Below are 25,651 nucleotides of genomic sequence, written 5' to 3'. Positions count from 1 at the left end.
ACAATGATACAAGGTATCAACACACAAAAGGCTTTTTATAAATATTTCATGGGATCTTTTTGTACATTGATTTAGGGCTGTACCACTCTTTTTTTCACAGTTTTCTTACTTTGTCATTCACATTTTTGGGAAATTATTACTTGAATTACTCAAAATATATTGTTTTTTTTTTGCATCTTTATCTCGTGCTACTGGCACACAGATGTTGCGTCTGCATTTTCAAATAGTTCTGTTTGCAGTTTTTTCACATTGGGCTAACTGATTTTTCTGTGCTCTTGTCACTGATGTCTCTGTGTGCTTGTAGGCCTCTGTGTAACAGGCCTTATTTGCATTCAGGTGATAGTCTTGTGTTTGTCAGACAGCTGTGATTGACGGTTCCTCATGTGAACCCCAGGTCTCCTCAATAAGCACAGTGGTTTTAGCATTGCCAGATTACCCATATTCCCATGGCTAATCCCAGTTTTTCTGATCTTGTTCTTCTGAAAGTATACTGAGATTTGGCTGAAATTATATTGGCTTTCATTCCAAAAGATTACATTGCTTATTTATGATTTCATGGATAATATAGTTATTTTACAAGATCTTGAATTGCGGTTAATGTTTTTTTAGGTGTGATTTTAAGCGAGAGTGGAAATAATTCTGAGTGTGAAAATTATTAGTTTGCAGTAAGTAATGGTGTGAGTTAACATATACTGTCATTTTTTAGCAAGCGTCCCCTAAACTTAACCCATTCCAACACAGCCATCTTCCCACGGCTATGTAAGTACCAACTGTACTACTCCTTCCGTGATCCTACACACCAGAGGCTTCAGAAAGACAATCAAGTCCCACTGCTTACACTTGATTGGTTGGCTTTTGTACTCTCCAAAGTGTTCAGAGTGCGTGATTGGTTAGCCATCTGTCTGTCCAAGCTAGAAGTGTTCCGCGATTGGACAGTTATGTTTCCAGCCCCTGGCTGGTTGACTCGACTTCGCTCCAAACTGGTGGAAGTGCGTGAATGGACAGTCCTTTCTCCCGTCAAAGTATTAACAGAGCGTAACTGGTTGGCTCTCCCTCTGTCCAAACTGTTCACTGTGTTTAATTGGCTGCTTCTCCCGTGCTCCAGAGTCCCAGGACCGCCTGATTGGTTAGCCCTCCCTGTTTGTTGATTATTCAGGGTTTGCAGTTGGCTGGTCCTGTCTCTCTCAGGGAGTTTGGGCTGAGTGGAGCTACTTCTGTCTGTGTTAATAGTTTGTATCCTCTGTCTGTCCCTTTCCCTCTCCAGACTGGTATCCCTGCGTACAAGTCCGCTCCTCTCTCTCTCCAGGCTGCTCTGGATCTCTGCTCTCCTGGCCAGAGCCTCTCTCAGCTGGGTGCGGAACGTCTCAATCTTCCCCTGCAGGTCGTGGAGCTCCCCCTCCCATAGGCTGGTCTGAGCGGCCCTGCTACCCAGGGGAGAGAGCACCAAGCCTGTGGAAGCCAGTGAACAAACGGGGCCCCCGTTAGCATGGAGGCTAATCTGTGGAGGGGAGGTAAAACTGCCTAGCCCCCACCCTCCTAACCCGAGCCCAGGACGGCCGACCATACCAGGCCTGCCGCGCACTGAGGCGGTGTGTGTGCGCAGGCGGTAGCTGTGGAGGGTTTCCAGGTCAAAGTGCACGCGTTTCTCCTTGGGCTCATGGGATGGTGAGGAGTTGCAGGTGTCTCCAGCTGTCGTGGAAGCAGGGAGGGATGTGGGAGGGGATGGGGGAGGAGGCTGATGCTGTTTCCTGTGTAGGGTGCAGTTCTCTGAGATACAAGAGGAGGGGCTAGTGAAAGAGAGGAAGATCACAGCAAAGGGCATATATCCAGTGAGATATACTGTACAGCAGTATACACAGAAACATTTTTCTAACTGCAAATTTAGCAAACTGCAAACACAAAATATATATTGTTTATATAGGGATTATCAAGTAAGCAGTACTATCTGACTTAAATCATGTTAATATCACTTGCTTGTTTGGGATACTAAACTAAATAAAAGATCTAACAGGCTGTCACTGCGAGAAATCTCCATCTTAACAAGTCACTTTGTTATCATGTTATGAAAGAGAAAAAAAAATCTAAACGTGTGGCTATTTCAACCCGTTTCTAATACAAATTGACTTGTTTTAAAGAAATAGTTTGACATTTTGGGATCTTATTCTCCGTCTTTCAGATAGTTAGATGAGAAGCTCGATAACAGTCTGTATGAAATATTGAGCTGTCAGCAGCTGAGAATGGATTAAACAAACAAGATATAATGTGTTACAGAGAGCGTTAGAGGTGCTGGTAGCAAGGGGCGAATCCAGGATCTTTCAAATAAGGTGAAACAGGAAGGGGGGGGGGGAGGGGGTGGATAGAACCAGAAAGTTCTATCAGTACTGCACAAAAGCCTGAAACCTGTGAACTGTTCCACCCCTTTACACACATCCCTGGCTGCTAGATTTTGTTACTTTTGGACAGAGCCAGGCTAGCTGTTTCCGCCCTGTTTCCAGTCTTTACGCTAAGCTAAGCTAGCCGGTTGCAGGCTGTAGCTTTGTATTTACCGTACAGACATGATCATCTAACTTTCAGCAAGAAATGAAAAAAGTTGTGTCAAAAAGTGTCAAACTGTTCCTTTACTTTTAAGGAATTTTAAGGAATTAGCGGTAGTTTTTTTACAAAAAGTCAGAATAAGGGAGATTTTTGCACTGGGAACAAGAAAGTGACATTTGATTCTAGAAAACAACTTCTTGCTAGAAAATGTAGAAATTCTGAACACGGTATTGATTAGGGGTGGGGTGGGAATCAATACAAAAAGGTCATGAATTGCAACACAATATTGAAATATGTCTAAAATCGCAAAAATATCGTATCGTGACATAAGTATCGTGATGATATGGTATTGTGAGGCCTCTGGTGATTCCCATCCCTAGTATTGATTTATTTGAATGGTCTTATTCTAGCTGTTTCACATGGAAGGTGACAATCAAGTGTGTAGATGCAGATGAAGTCAGTTAGTGACTTCATTACTTTTGGTCGAGGTCTGTCAGCTCCTTTCCAACATCCTCATACGTGGTGTGGAGGGCTCGGTGGATTTTCTGCGAGTAGAGAAGAAAAGAGAACTACTGATTAGTAATGTGAAATTTGTTAGCTCTGGAATTAATCAGGAGAGAATTGCCTTATTCTACCCAGTTGTACAGATCTGTGACAGATATTCTTCACAAGTCCTGCTGTGGTGCTCCGCTGAATAATTTCATCAAATAATTGTAAATTCAGTGAGAGACACTTAATTTACGCTTACAATTTTAAGAGAGGTTAAAGTATCAGTTGCTTAAGCCCTTTTTGATTTGGGTACCCAAGTGCTTTGGTTAGACTGAAAAAATAATTCGGGTAAGGTACGACTGTGCTTTAATTCTTCCTGATACTATATACAGTACACGTCTGAAGATATCTGAGGAGGAGGGAGACTTTCACTCTTGGTTGGGATTATCTCGAGGGACTAACTCAGACGTCATCCTCTCAGATAACTGAGCTGGGTTGTGATGAATGCTAAAGGCTGCCCGGGAGTGGTTGCCCTTTAAGAGGGATGCAGCAAACAAATGTGAGCAGTCTCTAGTTTGTATCCATTATTCACTCAACAATATCGCTACAGGCACCTCATTTGGTAATGGCTAGACTTTCATTAAAGAAAAAAAAAAAAGATGTGACCTTTAAATCGCCAATTTGTGTTTCCTGTGGTGTGCATTGTCATAAAGGCACCAATTCTTACAAACAGTCTTATTGCAAAAACAAGCTTCTACTGATCTTTTAGTCATTTTCTTTGTATCCCTTTCTTTACAAAATAACATTTGAATAGCGTTTAAAATAAAGCATATTTCAAAAGTAAAGAGTAAAACATGATAAAAGACAACATTTTGAATGAAAAGGTACATTTAATGATCTATGAAAGATATTTATAAATCAATTGTCTCGGAAAAGAAAAAGAAAAACATGAATTGTGTTCATGAATGAACACTGCCAATAGGAACAGTTTAATAACTTGACTTAATTAACTAATTAATTTAAAATATGTATGTAACTTTATAGAGCACAATTTAATAATGAATTAGTTAATTAACAAAGTCCTTAATTAGCAATACATTTAGTTAAAACTGTATAAATGAAATCTGTCCTATAAATCACAATAGTGTTCAGTTTTAAGGGAAATATGAGTCACATTTATTATTATGAGTTTCCAACAGTAGAGGGAGTAGGTAACCTGCGTTATAGGCGTTAACTCCAGGGGGTAAGGGCTCTCACCAACAGCAGTATGCTGCCATGTGTGTGTGTGTGTGTGTGTGTGTGTGTGTGTAAGAGGGTGAGAGTGACTTTTCTCATATGCGTGTGCTCATACACATATGAGTAATGTGAAGATTACAGTTGGTCTTTGTGCATCTTTTCTGTGTGTGTGTACGTGTGTGCATGAGAGACTTTGCAAGTGTGTGAGAGCGTGCGCATGTATCCGTACAGGATGCATCGACTCACCTGGCTGGTGTGCAGCCAGTACTGCAGTGTGTGCGTGCGCCGGAGGCGAGGGATGACCAGGTGATAGAAGGTGTGTTCACCTGCCAAGGTCAGCAAGGCTCCACCCACCCCCATACACAGCAGCACAAACAGGCCGGAAAAATGCTGGATCCCCATCTGTAGAGTCTGAGGGGGGCGAAGGCAGAGAGAGAGAGAGAGAGAGAGAGAGAGAGAGAGAGAGAGAGAGAGAGAGGTTGGGGGAGTGACACAGATTAGCCAAGACTTAAGCCGACACAGAGGAAAATACAGAGATTGATGATTTGTATTTGCATAATTACCATTTAGGCCACTTTTATGAGTATGCAATTGATATTCTGCTGTTGTCTGTGTTCAGTTTGTCTGTGTAAGCCCATATGAATAGAAATAAAGTAAAGAGGGGGACAGCGTAAAAGACATGTTTGGAAAGAAAAGGACGTGGAGAAAAGAAAAGCATAAAGAGCTGAGGGGAAAGCAAAACTAAGAGTAATATAAAGGAACAGGAGTTAAAAGGGAGATGGCAAACAGAGATGGTTAATTGAAGAGCAATTTGTTCCCATTTGGTGCGCCCGCATCCCCCCTGACATAATGTCCATCTCTTATGAGGCTTTCATGGCCTTGGAGGAAGTGGAAAAGACAGCAGCGAGCTTTTCCAATACTCTCTAATCATGTTTCCTTCACCCGGCTCATTTCTGCATTGCCTTCGATGGCAATTAGCCCCATGCTGACTCGACAAATTCATCAGCAACAACACTGACCTCCTTTTGCTCCCAACCCTTAGGGCATGATCACACTAACGCCCACATTGTTTGAAAGTACTCTTTGGGCTTCAAATGGGACAAATGGTAATAACGTCCCGATGCTGGGTGCAGTTGAGGTTTTTTCCATTTTACTGGAGAAAACTGTGACTGTGTAATTGCGTTTGTTGCTATAATATGATTCAACTTTGAAGTGGGATTTAAAAGGGATGGCCAAAGGGAGTTGAAAAGCTTCTTTATTCACAAACAAGCGATATAGATAGAGACAGTGTGCTCTGTCTAGAGATCTGCAGTTTTCTAAAAAAAGTGAAAAGGGGGGGTGGGTCGACGACGACGACTAAGAGTTCTGTGCTGTAGCACACACAAGACACAAATAAGTATCGACACGCAGACAGTACGTGCCTGTAACTCTGGTTAAGGTCAGTATATAGGCTTGAGCTTATGTGATTGTACGTCTTTGTCTGTTTGTGTGTGTGTATGTGTCTGTTAGTGTATGTGTACTTAGCTGGCAGGCAATCCAGTCGGTGTCCCAAAGGGAGACTCATTTATAGTACAGTGGCAGAAGGCTTTGCTTTACACACCGTACACGTACACAATACATGAACACACTCTCCCACCAATGACTTACCTCAGTGACTGCAAAGACTCGCTTCCCGCAGGGCACAACCTTATACCATTTGTCATGTAGCATGTCCATGAAGCCGTCAGACTTGTAGCGACTCACGAACTCTGACACATTACGGGTTAGGGGAGAGCCCTGGGGCAGGCCTATACCGTAGCCTGAAAGAGGAAACACACACACACACACACACACACACACACACACACACACACACACACACACACACACACACACACACACACACACACACACACACACACACACACACACACACACACACACACACACTACAGGTAATATAATCTGACAGCCATGCCTGAGGAAGAGACCAGAAACTAGTGCCCAACTTGGTTTTTATGTGTAGGAAACCAAAGTCAGCCAGGTGTGTTTAGCCAAAGGGCAGATGCCCTCTGGAAAAAGAGATTTATGGGTTTACAGATTTCAGTTGGAGTCAGAATCAACACTTTTTACTGCCAGGTACAGTGCATAATACAGTGCACATTGTCCTGTTTTTTTTTTCTTTCTGGGGTAGTATTTGTGTAGGGATGACCGCACAAAACCACCAAGGCTGATGGAGGTGTCCCTTGTGGTACAGAGTACACACAGTAGCGGATCAAATTCTGGTATTGAGCTGTCGTTTCCTCCCTTTATCACAGCTTTAGAGGCTTCTCACAACAAAATAGCAGGCATATCTAATGCCAGGATAAGACTGGAGGACAAATATCAGCCTGCTGTCTTTTATGATCTGCAACACTTGCAAAGGTGATGCCTGATTAGCATTGAGCCAATATTGTCCTTATTAAGGTACTGGCCAGATGTGATCCACAGTAAATACAGTCCATTTGTTAGTGTGGTTATAAAAATTCAGTGTTCCCACTATCAGTTACCAGGTGCCACAGCACCAATCCCTGGCCTCATGTTACCTTCCATAAAAGTGAGTCCAAAGAGATGCCGTGAGGTTTATAAATCTTTAAAGAGAGGTACCTCGAGTTTAGTTATTAGAATTGGTATCGGGAGAGAAAAAGATGGATTAGTGCTTGCCTAGGCGAGAGATAGACTTCTGGGATCAATGTCAACATCTAAAAGGCATCTGAAGCATGCTATAGACGTTTTGAAACTGCTTGTCTTTCTGTTGGAGCCTTGTGAGGCATACAGACACTAGAGTTGTCCTACAATACGAAACACTTCACAAGATAAAAAATGACAAATTGCCAAAGTGCCCGAAGCTCAGTCCCATTCCCAACACTCCACATCTGTCAGATTTTTGGGCTGACATCAAGTGGTCTCCGGGGTTGCAGTGGGATCAAGATTGACTCATCCCCCCTACACTCCCTTCAGTTGAAAGAGTGAAAATATGCTCATATTTTACCTGACTGTGCTCCTTACAGGCAGTTATGTTACCTTGGGTTATGCATTCACGTGGCTGTGGTCACCCTGTGATGATTTATCAGTGTAATATAAATTGCTTCTGTGTAAATGAAAACACTAAGTGGGAGGAGTTGATTCAGCAGCACCATGTCATATGGGAAGTAACTCAAAATGTTATGTATTGTTTCTATTCTGAGATATATAGAAATACTTTATTTCACCTGTGCACAATATTCCTTCCTTTGTCACCATCAGTTAATGTAATTAGTGTCTTTTTTACTTTCCTGTGTGCTGGATTATTATTAATTTGTTACTTGACTACATTTCTTTTAGTGGGGTCCCTTAAGATTGCCTGAAGAATATTAACTATATGACACTTCAAACTAGTTCAGCCACCAGCCTATAATACATGTTTTATTCTATTTTTACTGGCAGTTTTAGAATATCCTTTGACAGAAAATGCATAACAATCTGAATGTGTTAAAAGAGAATATCACCCCTCGCCAACTATGGACAATCCTTTATTGTCAACACACTTCCAGGTTCCATACAAATCACCCACACAGCATCCAAACTAATCAGACCTCCTACCTCTCACCTACCCTGATCTCATCACCACACCCATCAGTTGCAAAACACTTATTGTCTTATATCTTGGCTTCTTCTTAGAAGAAAGTTTGGTAACACTTTACTTGAAGGTATCGACATAATTGTGACATGACACTGTCATAACTATGACATGACACTGTCACGAATGTGTTATAAACGTTATAAACAAGTCATAAACGTTTATGACTTCTGTCATTAAGTGTCATTCGGTTTTTGTCATGACAAGTTGACATTGTTTGGGTTGTCTTGATTATGACAACTTGACATTAATCAAAGTGACATTACCAGAAGTTGTCTTGGTCATGACAAGTTGACATTAAATTTGTTTGGGATGTCTTTGTAATGACAACTTGACATTAACCAGGATGACATTACCAGAGGATGTCTTTGTCATGACAACTTGACATAATGTCATCCTGTTTAATGTCAAGTTGTCTTAATAAGGACACTCTAAAGAAATTTAATGTCAAGTTGTCATGACAAATACATCTTCCGGTAATGTCATCCTGGTTGATGTCAAGTTGTCAAAATCAAGACAACCCAAACAATGTCAACTTGTCATGACAAAAACCGAATGGCACTTAATGACAGAAATCAAAAACGTTTATGACTTGTTTATAACGTTTATGACACGTTCGTGACAGCGTCATGTCATAGTTATGACAGTGTCATGTCACAATTATGTCGATACCTTCAAGTAAAGTGTTACCGAAAGTTTATCCTTCAAGCAGCATATAGAGTGTTTAACAAAAAAACTTAGAGTAAAGTTGGGTTTCTATTATAGAAACAAAGGCTGTTTCTCTTTTAGTGTGAGAAAAACATTTATACAAGCAACATTTCTGTCAATGCTGGATTATGGTGATATTTTATACATGCATGCAAAGCAATCTTCTCTGAAAATGCTGGACTCAGTATACCATGCAGCACTAAGATTTGTAACTAATTCTAGTTTTTGTACTCATCACTGTAGCTTGTATGAGAGTGTTGGTTGGCCTTCTTTGCACAATCGCAGGTTGGAGCATTGGTATATTTTTCTTTTTAAGGCCATACTGTACAAACTGCCTCCTTATTTATGTTCTCTGCTGACTCCTAAAGTCACCACCAGGAAATGTAATCTTCGATCATATGGGCAAATCATGTATGACATTCCCCAAACGTGAACCGTCTTCGGTGAAAGTGCCTTTAAAGTTTTTGCACCCTCATCCTGGTATAAATTGCAGAATCAACTTAAATTAGACTACCTACCAACAATGACACAGTTTAAAATTAGGATAAAGGACTATTTGAGTACTAAATGCACATGTGCTGTTACTGAGCGCTGCTGGTGATTATGTTGAGATGATGTTAGATTGCCAACTGTCTTTTTCTGTTTTATGTTGTTTGTTTTTCACTGTATATTTTAATATTAAACTATTATACTGCTGTCTTGGCCAGGACTCCCTTGAAAAAGAGATCCCTCGATGGGATTATTTCCTGGTAAAATAATGGTTAATAAAAAATAAAAAAATTGTAATCTATAGCACAGAGCATCTACTCCACACTCACTTTAGACTCATCCCCTCCGGTTACAGATACATAGTCTCGCATTGCCAGACCTATCTCCACAGCGCTGTGGAGTAAGGTCTGGCTACTCCACAAATACTTTCTGGGATAGGAGAAAAAAAAACACTCTGGGAGCTTTCTTAGTGGGTATACTGCGTATACCTGCATATCACATAGACTACACCACTGCATTAGAGCTCTTTTATGGATCTTTTTTTCCTCTGTTGATGGTGTTCCTTTTGTAATTACTGTTGAATTATTGGTAATTATTGTTGATTGTTGTTGGTGTATCGTGACAGGATGCGTAACATAAAAATGTTTATACTAGTTTTCCACTAGTTTAGTTAAATGTATATAGATAACTAGCATGGTTAAAGTACTGTGTAGTGGTGTGAGACTTTTCTTCAAATATCAGAGGAGAATATTATACCATTTGTACATGTAATTGGCAGCTGCGTTTATTGATTGCTTTGCCCAGTGATGTTTGCATGCAATAAAATAATGTGCAATTAGAGGACCTGGCGCGGTCACCGATAGGAATTAAACAGCTTCAGAGATATTTTAATTATGCAGTCAGTAATGCAAAGCATTGTTATAGCACATTAAATATTAATCTGTGCTTGATTTGTAAAAATTGTTTCACCATCACTTGATTGGTATTGTCTTGGACTTCCTTATTTCCCTCTTGTTAAAGGTGAAACACAGGAAGTGTGTGGAGTAATAACACCAGAAACAGCAATAAAAAATACAGCAATTCAATTATATAACCACAATGTTTTTAATTAAGTAACGGTTTTAAGTACTTTTCCCACCGCTGTTAATTGCTTTCATTTCAAAAGCGGCACACATTCATGTATCATTACACAACTTGAAAGCTAGAGATAAATGTTACTGTGCCCTTCCCAGGCTTGGAAATTACATCTGTTTTGCATTACAGTCTGCATTTCTGCAGAAACTAAATGAGAGAAATCTGTCCCTCAGCTTCGAATCAAAAGAGGACACGTATTGCTTTACAAGACCTCCTGGGGTTGTTTGTTTCATTTCATCTGTACTGCAGTGAAAGACAGTCATTCCAACAGGGGTTTTTGTGTGTGGTGATTGTCACGGACTTGGCAGCTGTTTATGTGCGTGTGTGTTGGCGTGGGCTGTCAAGGTGTGTGAGCCTGATGGGGGTTGCGGACAGAAACAGAGAATAGCAAAGGTTCACGTAACCGTCACACTCTGCTTCCTACATGACAAAGACCGTCTTAGCTTTCCTCCCTTTGCTTTCGGCCTCCTTTACCTTCCCTTTCTCTCCTCATTTTTCTTCCTCCTCTTCTCCCTCTCATCCCCCCTCTTCCCCTGTCCGAGGTCATTTCTCTCCCACCATTGCCGCTAGTCTCTCCCACTGTTAGTCCGCTCCTTATCTCTGTCATCCCTTCAATTCCGTTCAATTTCTGCTTCACTCAATTCTTCTCTTTATCTCTCTCTCTCTCTCTCTCTCTCTCTCTCTGCTTTGTCTATGTATGACCCTCTCCTCGTTCTAACAACCCCCCCTCCCCGAGCAGAGAGACAGAAATGTTTCTGTCTCCATCCACATTTCTTTAGAGCACTCAGTCAAATTGTGAAATACAAGTGGGCAGCCGATTGTCATTTGTTTTGATTCTTTCCCCCAGACATCCTCCTATTCCGTCACAAGTCCCAAAGCTGTCACTCAAATTCCCCACACACCTACTCACTCGCTCAGACACACTGGTCGGTGCACATCAAGATGTATTCCAAAACACTTTATAGGCTTGTAAAAAAAATGTACTACCATATTTTCAAATACAGATAGAAAGTGTAACTGTTTTCCAAAGCAAAACAATATATGATCTTTCATAACTTTAAAAATGATTTTCTTTGGAATACTACTTCTTTATGACATCTTTGCTCCTAAGCACTGCTTTCTTTTGTGTTTTGTGCTGTAGTTCTAAAGGATTATCTCATAATCCAACATTGGCAAGAATTATTGAAGTCTTGTTCTTGTACTTCTTTTAATGAAGTTTGACTTTGTGAATGTAGCATTCCATTGGTCTTCCATTAATTGCTGCTAGAAATGTAAAACGTAAATTCCTGTGTGCCAGAAGATCCCCTCCCCTCTTTTATTGAATGTGGAAAATGTTAAAGCTGTAATGATTAAATCAGTGATATAGCAGAGCCGAGGATCTATATTATAGATTTATATCATATCAAGATGAATTACCAGATTTACTTTAAACTACAAATGTAAGAATTCTTCTGCTCTCTGATGTGTTTGTCCTGTTTAATTACAGTATGAACGGTTAAAGATACTGAGTTGTCGGCTGATTGGTTGGCTCGACTTCTGCTTAGAAGTTATTGGTTGTTGTAGCTGGTTTGTACAGCAGACATTTATTAAAAAATGTAATATGAGTAAATTAAGGTTGCTAAGAGATTCATAATATCTGTTATTCAGTAAATTTTGTACAATGTCCAGCCCTATAGGTGACATCTTTGTATTGCTTGTTTTTTTTCCAATCAACAATCCAAAACAAAAAGATATGCAGTTTACTGTTTTTCAAACCAAATCCCCACAATTGGGAAACTGAAACAAGGGATTTGTTCTGGCTTTATAGCTTGAAAAATGGCTTAAATGATGAATTGCTTATTAAAAATAGTTACTGATTAATTTTTTAACGATCGCATAATCGATTCAGCTCTACTTAATTTGATTTCCTTTAACCAGTGCCTTCTGTGAGGCATATTTTTTTGATGGAGGCTATCTTACTTTATAATTCAACTCTTCGCACACAACACACACAGACACACACACACACACACACACACACATACACACACACACACACAAAGGGGTCCATACGTTACTCCTGCCAGACGTGAGCTGCCCGACCAACAACAGTCTCACCCTGGCAACAAACTCTCTCTTCTGCCGCCCTCATTTTGATCTTCAGACGTGCTTGACTGAGCGTGTGTAGACCACTTACGCACACAAGGACACACACACACACACACACACACACACAAACAAACAAGCAGCAAGTGGCTGCGTGTTCGGTGGCAATATTATTAATGGGGTGTGTCTAGGCTGTCGTAAACATCTCCCAACAGCACTCAGTGAAAACAGACGCACAGCGACACCCCCACACCTCTCTCCACTTAAGAAGCCTGAAGATTTCAGCAGCAGCCCCTCGCCTACGGCGTCTCCACAGTCCCAATTCCTCCGTCTCTCATCTCCTGTATCTCCTCACCACAAACCGCTCTATAAATCCTGCCTGCATCCTCATATGGACCAAATAACACTCCCTCTCTTTTTTCCCTCCATCCTTTCTCTCTCTTTGTCCATTCCTCCCCCTCCCTCACTCCATCTGCTTGGGGTGAAGGTTTGTCTTGATTAGGGGACTCTGTTGGCTGCCTCTTTTATCACTCGCTGTGCAGGAAGGCGCAAACTGGCAGTGGGCAAATGAAAGCCCTCTATCTCCTTCTTGTGCTCAACTCCCACCTCGCTCACACCCCCTCACTGGCTCTCCCTTTCTTTACCTTTGTTGTTCTTTCTCTTACTTACTTTTCCCATCTCCTCCTTCTGTGCTTTTCCTCTCTCACATTTCCTGTCCGGGCCATTTCCTGCTCTTTCTTCCTCTTACCGCTCAGACTTATTGAGTTATTCCCTCCCATCTCATTCTGCCTCATAGGCGTTGGGGGTGAATAGCTACCAAAGGCAGCTTGGATTCCTCGCCTGCCTTTTTGTGTAGACAATGAATGAAAAGTAGTCATCAAACTGACCCACTCTACATACCGATGAGACGTGCTTTCTCATCCTCATAATCACGAGTAATGCTGCAGCGATGTCTCTTGGCTCATTTTGTCTTATGCAGTGAAGAAAGCAATAGATCTCCAGTGAACAAGAGTTGTACAGTGAGTAGGGAGAGTAGGAGTGGGGTCTTTCTGAGTTCACACTTTGACTGACTGAGAAATGGTATCAAAGTTAGTGTTTGGTCCCATGTGGCACCCTTACTATATCTGCCTCAGAGGTGGAAAGAGAAAAGAAAAAGGCTGAACTGAAACAAATACACACGGAAGTGCACACAAACGTGTAATATGCATGCACAAAAATGTACGTCAGCGCCAAGCACGAGTGCACACAGTCATTCTATACCTGTAAAATCCTTCCAGTGACTAAGCTAAGTTTGGGTTAGAGGTTAAATGCTTGATACATCCAATAAATGTGTTCTGCCAGCGGAAATTTCCCTTCAAAGTCACCTTCGGAAGGCGTATATGTGCAAATGACATGTGACTAGAATACAATAAAAACTCGCTATAATGGCTGGAACCTTTATTTACCTCAATGAAAGGCACCACCGGATCTTTATTAGAGCCAAGACATAATTTCTTTTGACAGGTCAGCAGCCTTTATTTGTAAAAGGGATACAATTCACCCGTTCTGTGCAAAACATCCCACTGCTCATATGTATTCAGTTCATAGCATTTAAATATCCCTAAAGGAAACTACCTCTTCTACTACTTTCACTATTGCCATTACTGCTGCTACTAGACATACTAATGTACATCTGGCTATAATGGTTGTGCACAGGAACTAATCTCTTTAGCAAAAAGTAAATTATTACTAGCAATTTATCATTATCATCACAATGCTTCTGGTAAGCAAGTTGCAGTTATGTTTGCAGAGTAAGATAAGGATTTCATGTCAGTTTTTTGCAGGATATTGTAACCGAAGCCAGTACATAGGTCAGCATGTTCCACTTCATGCAGCTCATATATTTTGGTAATATTTTAGTACTTCTTTAACAGTGCTAAGCTTGTATGAATTTAGACTTTTTTTAAAAAGTAGTTTTAGTTTGGTAGTACACATACACAAGTTATAGGTGTAGAAGGAGCAAGATCAGGAAAAGGAAGCAAAAGTAAACTTTGTTAAACATGAAAATATGAAAGCAGTGTAAATTGTTTTTTGTGAGCTTCCTGGCTCTTTTCTGTGGCTTTTCATTTTCCCTTGCTTGCCATGATCATATGGTGATTTATTCTGATAACAGAAAAGGCAATGACTTTACTTTGGAAAAAAAATGTCCTCCCACTGAAAGTCCAAAAAGCAAAACAATTTCCTTCAAGAATACACAAACACATTTAATACGCCAGGATGGAACCAATCAGAGATCTCACTCACACCCATACACATGCATAAGCTCACTCATTCATGTCGAAATCTACAAAAACTTCAATATTTTAACTCCCTTTGTGGATCATTAGCCGCTTTTTGATTGGCAGTTGATTTGTATACATGCTTCATGACTTTGCTGCAGTTAATTTGACATGTAAGTGTTAAGTCCAAAGTGCTCTGACTGGGCATTGTTGTTAATAATAGATGGTTAGGTACTTTTACCCTGCAGTGTTAGAAGTTCATCCAGTGAACCACTGTGTTATTCTGTCAGTCATGTAGCTAACAGTATTTGATCTCCTTTCTGAATGTGTGTGTGTGTGTGTGTGTGTGTGTGTGTGTGTGTGTGTGTGTGTAGATGTGCATGCTTTAAAGTGTAAATAACATATACTGTATGTTTGTGTCTGTGTTGCATGAATGTTGCATGAAAGAGAGCGGTCTTATACAGTATGCCATGTGTGTACAGGTATTACAAGTAGTACAAGTGTGTGAGTGCATGAGCAAGTGTATGTCTATGTGTGCGAGCCATTTTTGGTTTGTGTATATGTCTGTGAGTACTTAATCACCTTCCATCTAGGGACAACAAACAGGTCCCCAATATGCCTATTTGTTTTAGGATAATAAGACTAGATTTTAGGGTTAAGAATAAAGGGAGGGGTCAGACATGTGAGCCCAAAAATACAAAGAAACCAAATTAGTTTATAGATGCTGTTTGCCACCAGGAAATGACTGCAAGTCAATACAATGTCCTCACAAATAACACAAACAAGTGTGCGTGAGCCTGCATGCTCACCTTCAATAGCGAAAGGCTTCCCCACAGTGAGCAGTTTGCACTCCGCGTCGATAGAGACCTCAAAGTCCAACAGGGCTTTGTCCATGATGAACGCATCCAGGGCAGGAGGATCTGTCCTTCACCACCAACACACACACACACACACACACACACACACACACACACACACACACACACACACACACACAGAGATCACAGAGAGAGAGAGAGAGAGAGAGAGAGAGAGAGAGAGAGAGAAGCATTAATTGAAGACAACAAACCTTAAACTTTTGAAGACCTGTAAATCTGATTTACTTGCCAAGCATTCTCACACTCCCCAGACCCATGCAGGAATCCTGTATTTAGGTATATCATCCTGTTTTGTCATTTATACAGAGGATGAGATTAACTGCATTCTAATACACTGTGTAAACACATACATCATTACCTAAACCAACAGTCTCTGTGGCAGACTGATAAGGCATTATATACACTGCCGAAGACTCTCCTACTTGGGCTATATCGATCCAATTGACCGTAATTGACCCGTAATTATAGACCGTTCCTCTGTGTGCAACCACTGCCTCTGACGGGAGATAAGATTCACGTTACAAAGCACAGACACACACATATAGATAAATAAGAAAACATACACATTTTCTGACACACAGCCAGACATTCAAAAGTAATCACAAAATACACACACACACACACACACACACACACACACACACACACACACACACACACACACACACACACGCACACGCACACGTGCACGTCGACTGATCAAATTACCTGAAACTTCTTGTTATGCAGGATGTTTACTGCTAAACAAAAGGTTGACTTTACAAAGTCAACCTTTTGTGCTGGCAAAGCAGAAACGGCTGTTTTTCTCTGTCTAGGCCTGTCAAATACGAGGCACAGGGAGAAAAGAGAGGATAGACTTCTTTTGGGACTAAAGAGTGTCGTAAGTTATCGTATGCCAGGCCTAAGGATAAGTGTGATGTGTGATGTGTGTATGTGTGTGAGTGTGCATGTGTATTGGCCTTAGAGTGTTGCAGGTAACAAAGCCTGTGTGTACATATGTGCTTGCATTACTTCCTCAGAGCCTATACATTGGTGTTCATGTGCATCAGCATGTGTAGCCTAGGGCGTTCTGTCTCTCCAGGAGAAGGCTTTTGAGTTTTTTCCCTTTAAGATTTGAGTGCAGTATTGGGGTCAGTAGTTCTGCCAACACAGTATTTTACTGCCTCACTCCGGTTCTCTGCACTGCTGTGACTTCCACTTCTGCTTCGCCTCGCACGCAAACAAACGCCGCCTTCATCTTCTCTGTTCTCATCCTCTTTCTCTGAACAAGCGCTTTGTATCTTCCCACCAGTATCACAAAGTCAGCACATGCACTATCTCAGCATCTCTGCTGGTGCTCTATGGAGTAGGCATTGTGTCTGAGAAGCATGCATGGTTATAGCTGTGAGTGTGTTTGCTGTGTGTGGTACACAATGTCTCTGTACTTGGGTAAGCCAGGATAAACACATTTTTGCCAGCATGTTTGAATTCCCGTGGTGTCGAAATTGTTACATTTAATCAAGTGCTGTCCCTAAGTACGTATTTGAGGTACTTGCACTTTACTTGAGTAATATCCCTTCAATGATACTTTATACTTCTACTCCACTATGTTTTAGAGGGAAATATTGTAGTTTTTACTCCACTACCTTTATTGGACAGCTTTGGTTATTAGTTACTTTACAGATTAAGATTGTACATACAAAACACATGAGTTTATAAATTATGGTGGATTGTTATAGATTAAACTATCTCAAAAGTATATAAAGTAGTTCAAATTAGCAGTTTCTTCTTTTACTTTTGAACTTTTGTCTCCCACCTCTGTCAGTGAGAGTAATTACACAAACAAGATGTTGGGTCTGAGAACTCACCATTGGCAGGGCTCAATCCGAGGGGCGGGATAAACGGTTGTCTTTCAAATTCCCACTGCACGCAATAGGATAGCGCTACAACCAGGCAGAGCTATGAAGAAGGTAGTGAAGCTAGTTGATAGATTAAACTTTTGCTGTATCCGGTCGGCAAAACTCCGAACACATCTTCCTTTTTTAAGAATGACTTCAGTGCTGTTCTTTGTTCTTTTCTCAAAGAAAAGCTTAACTCCAAGTCTTCCAGAGTCGTGGCCAAAGCTGATTCGAAAGACTGCTGTTCGCCAGCAGCAGCCATAAGCCTGCCCACCGATTCTATACACGATGTGATTGGCCCGGCCAGAGAGTTGCTAGACTGACCCTGGCTGCAAATTACATTTGCTGCCGCTAGGGTGCGTCTAGATTTCTAGGCTGAGAATAAGCAGCTATGCTGTGAAGAACTGAAAGGGAGGGAGTAAGGTTGGTTGACAGCACTTTCCGGACTGCTCATGTAACAAAGTTGTTGTGGAGTTGATAAACTACTCGTTCGGAGTACAATTAAGCTGTATCGGTATCCTTCCGGTGTGCCAGCGCAGGAATGTTGCCACCGATACTAGACAACACAACTCTGGTATACTGAGAAATACAGAGAGCACCCTGGGGGTGATAGGCTTAATCAGGGCTTAAATGTCATGGACGTTCATTTATATGTAAAAGTTCCACGTGCTAGCTTTAAGTACATTTTGCAAAAGAAGACTTTCACGCTTTTTACTTAAATTACATTTTCATTGCAGGACTTTTACTTGTAATGGAATGTGTTTTATATAACTACTATATACAGTAGTAGTAAAAGATCTGAATACTTCCTCCACCACTGCTGAATTACAGTAATGTATTCTGTGTCTCCATATGAGAGTTGTGATGAGACATGTGGATATAATTTAAGTTATTAAAGCTGGTTATCAAAGCTATTAGAAGAGAAGGCAATAAGAAAAAAATGATATTTTAATTTCAATTAAAAGAAAAGGATATAAATGAAATTAAAATGAATGCCTATTATCACATTTCCTTTACCAGCCTACTAGGTGTGCTGCCTAATGCCATTTTTATTTTGCTCTGCAAAAACCTCAAGGGTATAAATGAAGCCATTAGATGCCACATCAATGACAAGGACACAAGTACCCCAGATATGCTTAGGCTAGTGGAGTATTCTGGTAATGTGTTTATATGTGTGAACATTATATCCTGGTTGAAGATACTTGGAAAAGCACTTATTTTGGTGTTAACAAACCCAAATATGCTAGCTGGTGTTATTCCAATAGAAACCAGGACACTGTTGCAAGGTTTGTGATCTCTCCTCCTCTACTCAAGATGCAAAGCAGTTACTTAGTTAAAAATAAGATCGCAAAGGATGTACAGTAATGATAATCCACATGCGCAAAGATGTAAAAATGTACTTGAAAGTAACGCAATAGTTACTTTCTGAAGTAACTAGTTACTTTTATAATTTGTAACTGAGTAACTAATTTACTTACTTTTTGGAAGATGTAACTAGTAACTAATTACTTTTTAAAAGTAACTTGCCCAACACTGCACATAACAGAGATTGTGTGCATGTAGACATACTCATATGAACTAGTAACCCCACCCCAGATCTCTATGCCCTAGGTTCCTCAACAGGACTTTCTCTGTCTCTCACATCATCTGGTAGCAGTCTGCTAACCATAAGAACTAAACTCAGAAAGCAGCATTTAGTTACTATACTCCAAAGAGCTGGAAGCAAACTTTCAGAGGATGTAAGACTTGCCGAAACTTTTATTTTCTTCCACTGTCTTTGAATGAACCATAACCACTCTCTGACATGCTCAACTTTCTATTTATTTCTGTTTTTATCTTTTTAATTTCTTTTAAAAACCTTCCTATCCTTTAAATGTGTGTTTGTACTTTAAACTGCTTCTGTGAATTAATTGTGTTATATAAATAAACTCGCCTTGCCTTCCTGCTTTCATCTTCTCACAATCCCCATTCGACACCCGATTCATCCATTCATCATCAGCCCTCATTTCATCAACATTGTCCCTGGCCCTCATTCATCTCTATATTCAACACTTTTAATGAACAAAAATATTTTCCCTCCAATGGCGGATATAATTTATGCAATTCATAGGCTTTCCCTCACTTACACCTTGTGCTAAAATGTAGTGTCTCCGGATAAGGAAAAGCTCATACTAACGCAGGGTGTAAATTATTGCAGCTCACAAAGTGATAAGTATTTGATGGTATCTCTGTCAGACGTAAAAGCAAACAGCGTGTTCAATATAACAAGAAACCATCCACCGATGGGTTTGACACGACATCACTGCAGGTGGAGAAAGATCAAAGTCAAAGATCAAAAAGTCAAACCTAAAACACAAATTACATTGAGCTATTGCATTGATGTTAGACAGAAATGTCGGTTTGTATGAACAGTAAAAACAGCCTCCCTGAGCTGGAAATCAGAGCATCCAAATGTGAATTGACGATGTCGTTGGGTGACACGTTTTGGAGTTGGTACACTGACATTTGATTTGTGGGCTTGGAGAAGTTTTGATTAAAATATCAGATCCAAATCTGATTGAAGGGTGTACAACTGTTGATTCAGATAATGTGCACATATCCAAGGAGTTCTTACATTATTCACTGTCTATGGATGGCCTCCAGGTGACATTATGGACTGTATTCATTATTAACTGTTCTAACAGATATTAGAGAAACAGCACATGTACATTCTATTTTAAGGAATGGTTTTCTTCAGAATTACAATAGGTTCTTAAAATTGTTATTAAAAAGTTATTAAAATTGCCTCCAATGGCTGTAAATCCACCACATTTGCTCTTGTTGTCAGGAGTCAGAATTGTTATGCGCAGTGTGCATGAAAAATAAGTGCACAGAATACAGAAAACCGCAGATAACAGATGTAAAACATGACTGGATTGTTTAAGTCTGGATTGCATTTTAATGAGAGGTTTACAGTAGTTGTTTTTTTGTTTCCAAATGTACATTGTGTGCATGTATATGGTTGTGTCTTACTTCAACATATGTACGCCCTCTGGGGTGGTGGGCTGGTTGAAGCGTCTCATGTACTCGTGCATCTCTGGGAAGCTCTTCTTCATGTAATCCTCAGCGCTGCTCTCCCTCACCGTCCCAAAACGGAAGCCCAGGGATGGATGGTGCAGCTGAGGAAATGACACAGAAAGAAATGGGTGGAAGAGAGGATGGAGATGGTGGTGGGGGTGATAAAGAGAGAGAGAGAGAGAGAGAGAGAGAGAGAGAGAGAGAGAGAGAGAGAGAGAGAGAGAGAGAGAGAGAGAGAGCGAGAGAGGGAGGGATGTCATGATGGGGCTCATATCAAATTCACTGTAGCCCTGAATTCCCTATAGGGTTTAGGGATATGGAAAGTGATAATCCTTCACAAATAATTATTCTCATTAGCCTGTCCTTGTGTAAGATTAGTTTGTGTACATGTTGCTGTGGGTCTGTATGTGTATGTGGCGCTGACATGCATGCAGTTGCAAGTTTGTGTCCTTGTATGCAGTCTAACCTTATCATCATGAATTCCTGAGACCTCCTCGAAGGTCTTCTCCCCGACCATGACCGCAGCTAGGTTGGCGGTGTAGCTAGACAGCACCAGTAAGCAGAAGATTGCCCAAAGGTTCATCAGGAAGCGCCCGGTCCAGCATTTAGGAGTCTGCAGAGTGGAGATGTATGCCAAGAGATATTTTTCTGTTTGGGTTTGTTTTGCTTCTGTGTAATTATTAAAATAGTTAAACTAAAAAAATAGCAAATCTTGCTGATGAGTGAATCTAAAAATATTTCGGCTCAAAACTGAAAAATGTCACGACGTCAAGACAAAAATGAAACAGGCTGACAACAAACAACATGGAGTAGACTGAGAAAACAAAAAAATGCACAGGGGTTAAAATGATTAAAAATACAAAATGTGTGAGGACAGGGGCTTTCAGGTGTTGACATAAATGCAGAGCCCCTCGAGGCTCTCAACCCCCTCTCATTCTCATCTTCCTTAAAAATCTAAATTTAACCCAGAGTAAGGGGTAATCACGCTAATCAAAACAGACCAGAAGAGACAATCTAACAAAGTCTGACTGTTTTTGAGGCACATCAGAAATATCTTTCCATGAAATTGCCTGCCTCAGGGAATGAATCCACCTGCACACTGTAATCATTTATTTATTCCACCAATTAAAATCCACTTAACTGAAGAAAAGAGAAGAATTTCTAGTGTTTTAAAGGCTTGGGATTAATGAGACATTAATAATACAAACAAGGTTGTAACCCATTATTACGAAGGTGTTCGGTATGTTTTCAACTCTTTGCATAATTAGTTTGGGAATTGAAAGGAGAGAAGGGGGGGATGACATGCACACTATAAGCACAAACTATTCAGAAGTGTTGTTTTTGGGAAGAAATGTGGACTAAGGGAAATGGTAAATAATCTTTTTTTGCACTATGGTGCTTAGTTGAAGATATAATGATCAGGATTGACTAAAACAGGCTTCTTATTTCTGGCCTATAACTGTCAGTTTTGTTCAAGTGAGATTTGATCAGCGGCAGCTAGCTAGCAAATTAAGCTAACATTTGTCCCATGAGTTGGTTAAAGACACAGTCTCCGGATTAATGTTTCCAGCAGACTTATTTTTGAAATGAGAATCCTGTAAAAGGGGTCTTAATTGTACACTCAATGGCTACATACTGTACATGATATCACGCTTAAATAGTGAGACTAAAGCTACATCTACTTATTTTACTGTAACACCATTCTGTTTGACAGCTTAGCTTAAATACTTGCTCATATTTTCCCACAGTATTTTTTTGCTTAACGTTGCAAGAGAAAAGGCTTCGAGGACTAGGACTAACTATTGTGTTTGGCCAACGTAACAATTTCGGGTAACAATGGTCGGGGTTGCTAAAGTGTTAAACCAAACAGAGCAGGGCAGAGCTACATTACCCTCTGCTAGTATCCAGGACCAGCTTCCACACAGAGGGCAAATACTACACAGTGAAACTGCAAGTCTTTGTAATCCAACAAACTAATGTAGTTAGTTAATGTGCTCCTTGGCCTTTGAAATAATGCTGGTCTACAGGCCTACAAGTAGTATAAGGCTAAGCTAGTAGCTGGAGACGCTAACGACTGCAGCATTTTTTAATTTGTGTTTTTGGCTTTGGAAAGAACAAAAAAGTGTGATTTATTTGTTTTGAAGACTTTAAAAATGTTCTACATCGTATTAAACCTGAACACTACAATAAAGGTGACTCCAAAAAAAAAAGCTATAATCGGCAGTTTAGCAATCAATTTCTCTGCCCACTGTTCCCCCCCATAGCCTAAACAAACATGACTCTTTGGCTCCAACCCAGCCCACAAAGGTTCAGAGTGTTGGTTAAGTGCATTTAAACAGGTAGCACAGCTGCTAATAGACACAACCTGTTAACTGAAAATTTGCCAGTTGCCAGGATCAAACCTGTGACCTTTCAATTATGGAAAGGTCTCTCTAATCACTTGGCCTCTATTCCACCCAAGTCATTTACACTGCTTCCTTTAGGGACAATGTGTGATTAAAGACATATGATGGCGTGCATACTCACTAAGAGGAGTTACAGGAATAATTTAAGCAATTGATGTTTCAGATATTTATCAGAATGTGCTGCATGAAAATTTGAAGAGCAAGCATAAGTTATCATAATGATGGATTTTGGCACAGTATGTTGATGTTTAAAAAAAGAATGCAGAGGACAGATTTTCATTTGTGTTGTGGTTGGGTGGTGTTTGACACCATCAGTCAAATCTGACAGGTTTCTGAAAAATGCTGTTACTGCAAAGGTATATTTAATCTTTTTACATATTTATACCAAACACATTTAATCTTTGAAGGGCAATACATTGTTTTTCATCTTGCTACATATTTTTTTCAATGGACAGATTTGCCCAAGTCTGAGGATTTGACTTCCATTTTCCGTGTCTCACACATTTCTGTCTCGTACTAACTGCCAGGCTCTCCAACTTCGCCCACCCACTTGCCCTCTCCCTCTTTACATCACCCTCTGTCCATCCACCTCGATGTCACCATCATTGTGATGCTTTTCTTTGCATGCCCACTTACCCTTTTAACACTGTCTCGCCATCTTTCTGTCAACCACCTTATTACCTTCTTTTTGAAGCCCAATTCCCAATGTGCAGTCTCACCTTTCCACTGGCCCTCTTCCCCCTGCCTTCTTGTTTTCAACTTTGTGTCTGACTACTTCGGCGATTTAACCTCTACTCCCTTCTGCTTTTTCCAACTTCATCCATTCCCATCATCCTCGCCATAACTCCTTCAATCTCTGTCGGCCCACTTACCCTTTCTCCTTCCCCTCCCTGTATGTGCATTGTACTCCCTGTACCTTTTCTACTTCATCACTGCCTACCTTCTTAACCTCTCCCCTATCAATCTTTTCCCATTCCCTAGCCATTTCTATCATCTTTCCCCTCTAACTTCCTCTTTCGACTTGCCCTCACTGTTTGTGTACTCTTAATGCACATCCCCTCCCCCTTTTCTCTGCACTTTCTATTCCCTGCCCCACCCTGCATAATGCCTATTTATCACACAGAGGAGAGCTACTTTACCTTGGTGGCGACAGTACGTCCAAACAGTATGGCGTAGCAGAGATTGAGGGCGGAGGAGTAGGAGAACACACGCAGCCTGTTCCTGCCATGGGGAGTCATGCCGAAGGGGCTGTTCCACTCGTACAAGGTGAGGAAGAGCGCGGTGAGATGCAGCGTGACAAAAATACCCACCCACATGGACCAGTGGAGAGGCCACATGAAGGCTCCGATGGGGGCTGCAGTGTCCCGGCTACGAACCTGGTAGGTCAAAAAGAAAGAAATGTGCAAAAAAAAAAAAAACAGGTTTGATTCAGTCTCTCCACAAGAATGAAATTTTTGGTACTTTGTGCTAGATTGTGATTATAATTCAACCTACAGTTTGTAAGATCTCGTTAGTAAACTTCTCTCAAACAATCCTAGGCATAATTACTTAAAAAAAAATTGCATACATTGTATTTATGTTGTGCTATTCCTCATTCTGTAAGGTCAATAAATCACTTTTCAAATGGAACTGTGCATTGCAGTATGTCAGCCACAGAGGGACATGTTAACAAATCAAAGATTCACTGCAGCATGTTTAAGGACTTTGCTAATGCCTCTCAGACTCATTATACACTTTTAAACTGCCTTTCATTTTGAACTTTCATAATTGTCCACTGAAAACTCAGCAAACTAATTATTCACAACTAATGATCCCGTGTTCCTCACCAGAAGACCGGGTGAGTGGGACATTAGGGTGACATTAAGTAGCTGCAGACCATATCGTCAACAGAAATAGTGTCAGCCAGAGAGAGAGAGATTGACAAATCAAAGTAGCACTGAAAACTGCGACGCTGCCGCTGACTCACAATGTAGTAAATATTTCATGAAATACAAAGTTGAATCTAATGATGACTTCAAGCAGTTTTACCAAAATGCCCAGGCTGGTGGAGTAGAAGGGCGAGGTGAAATCGATGACCCTGCTCCGGGCAGAGTTGATAGAGAAAGAGGTGACAGCCATGTCAGCGGTTCCGCTCCGCAGGTCCCCGACCAGCCCCGTCCAGCGCCCTGCCCCGCTCAACGCTCCGTACTTCCCATCTCCCACAATGTAAAGGTCAAAGGTGAAACCCATGTCCTCGGCCAGTTTCTCCAACAAGTCGATGCAGTACCCGTAGCAGCACTTCCTCAGGTCCTCCGGTAGTTCTGACAGAAAAGAAGTGACGATAGTGTGAAATGTATCCGGATGCTTTGGAAGCAGGGGCAGCACTTCTGGGAATTTGACTGTTGACAATGGATAATGAAAAATGTTGATGGACCCTCACAGCACACGGGCTGGGAATACATTTAGTCACACTAAACCTGGGATAGAAAAAACTTACAACCCTTGAACTATGTATAGGAAAAAAAGAAGAGTTGGCAAGATGGACAGAAAATAATAACAATTTTTACATTGCCATTTTGATTTTCCTGGCAACATTTTTCGCAAACTCAGTCAATCCGAATTCAGCAGTATGCCAATTGCTCTTGGCAGAAAGACGTCTGTGCTAGTTGTGCCCAAGCACCAGCATATTGAATTTTGTGAATTCATCCTCAATAAAAATTTCGATTAGCCATCTTTCATTTGCCATCTGCAAATCTGTTGATTGATCCACAATGGAGACTGGACCACAATGCAGTTGTTTCTGAAAAACAACTGCCTTGTGGTCCTTTAACCCATCAAATCGGACATTACAAAAAAAAAGTGATGAAACGTGTGTTTTTTTTAC

At 40.8% G+C, this 25,651-nt stretch overlaps 1 protein-coding gene across 5 annotated transcripts in view; it reads right to left on the bottom strand.

Annotated features, from left to right (window-relative positions):
• Window positions 1-260: 260 nt before the first annotated feature.
• Window positions 261-25,651, bottom strand: part of grin3ba (glutamate receptor, ionotropic, N-methyl-D-aspartate 3Ba) — a 111,999-nt gene continuing 86,608 nt past the window's right edge. For 2 of the 5 annotated variants that reach the window (XM_031309733.2, XM_031309730.2), the window contains exons 4-12: window positions 24,817-25,088; window positions 23,928-24,164; window positions 20,850-20,996; window positions 20,339-20,484; window positions 15,381-15,496; window positions 5,908-6,059; window positions 4,507-4,671; window positions 3,013-3,080; window positions 261-1,787 (exon numbers count right to left, since the gene is read on the bottom strand). In XM_031309733.2, coding sequence (XP_031165593.1) covers window positions 821-1,787; window positions 3,013-3,080; window positions 4,507-4,671; window positions 5,908-6,059; window positions 15,381-15,496; window positions 20,339-20,484; window positions 20,850-20,996; window positions 23,928-24,164; window positions 24,817-25,088 — 2,270 coding nt within the window. In that variant the 3' untranslated portion in view covers window positions 261-820. The remainder of the gene's footprint in view (window positions 1,788-3,012; window positions 3,081-4,506; window positions 4,672-5,907; window positions 6,060-15,380; window positions 15,497-20,338; window positions 20,485-20,849; window positions 20,997-23,927; window positions 24,165-24,816; window positions 25,089-25,651) is intronic. The other 3 variants (XM_031309732.2, XR_004895664.1, XM_035994483.1) reach the window with 3 other exon arrangements.

The sequence above is a fragment of the Sander lucioperca genome, chromosome 18 (genome assembly GCF_008315115.2).
Source record: "Sander lucioperca isolate FBNREF2018 chromosome 18, SLUC_FBN_1.2, whole genome shotgun sequence".
In the NCBI taxonomy this organism is placed as follows: domain Eukaryota; kingdom Metazoa; phylum Chordata; class Actinopteri; order Perciformes; family Percidae; genus Sander; species Sander lucioperca.
This window is presented reverse-complemented; position numbering and strand designations above follow the sequence as displayed.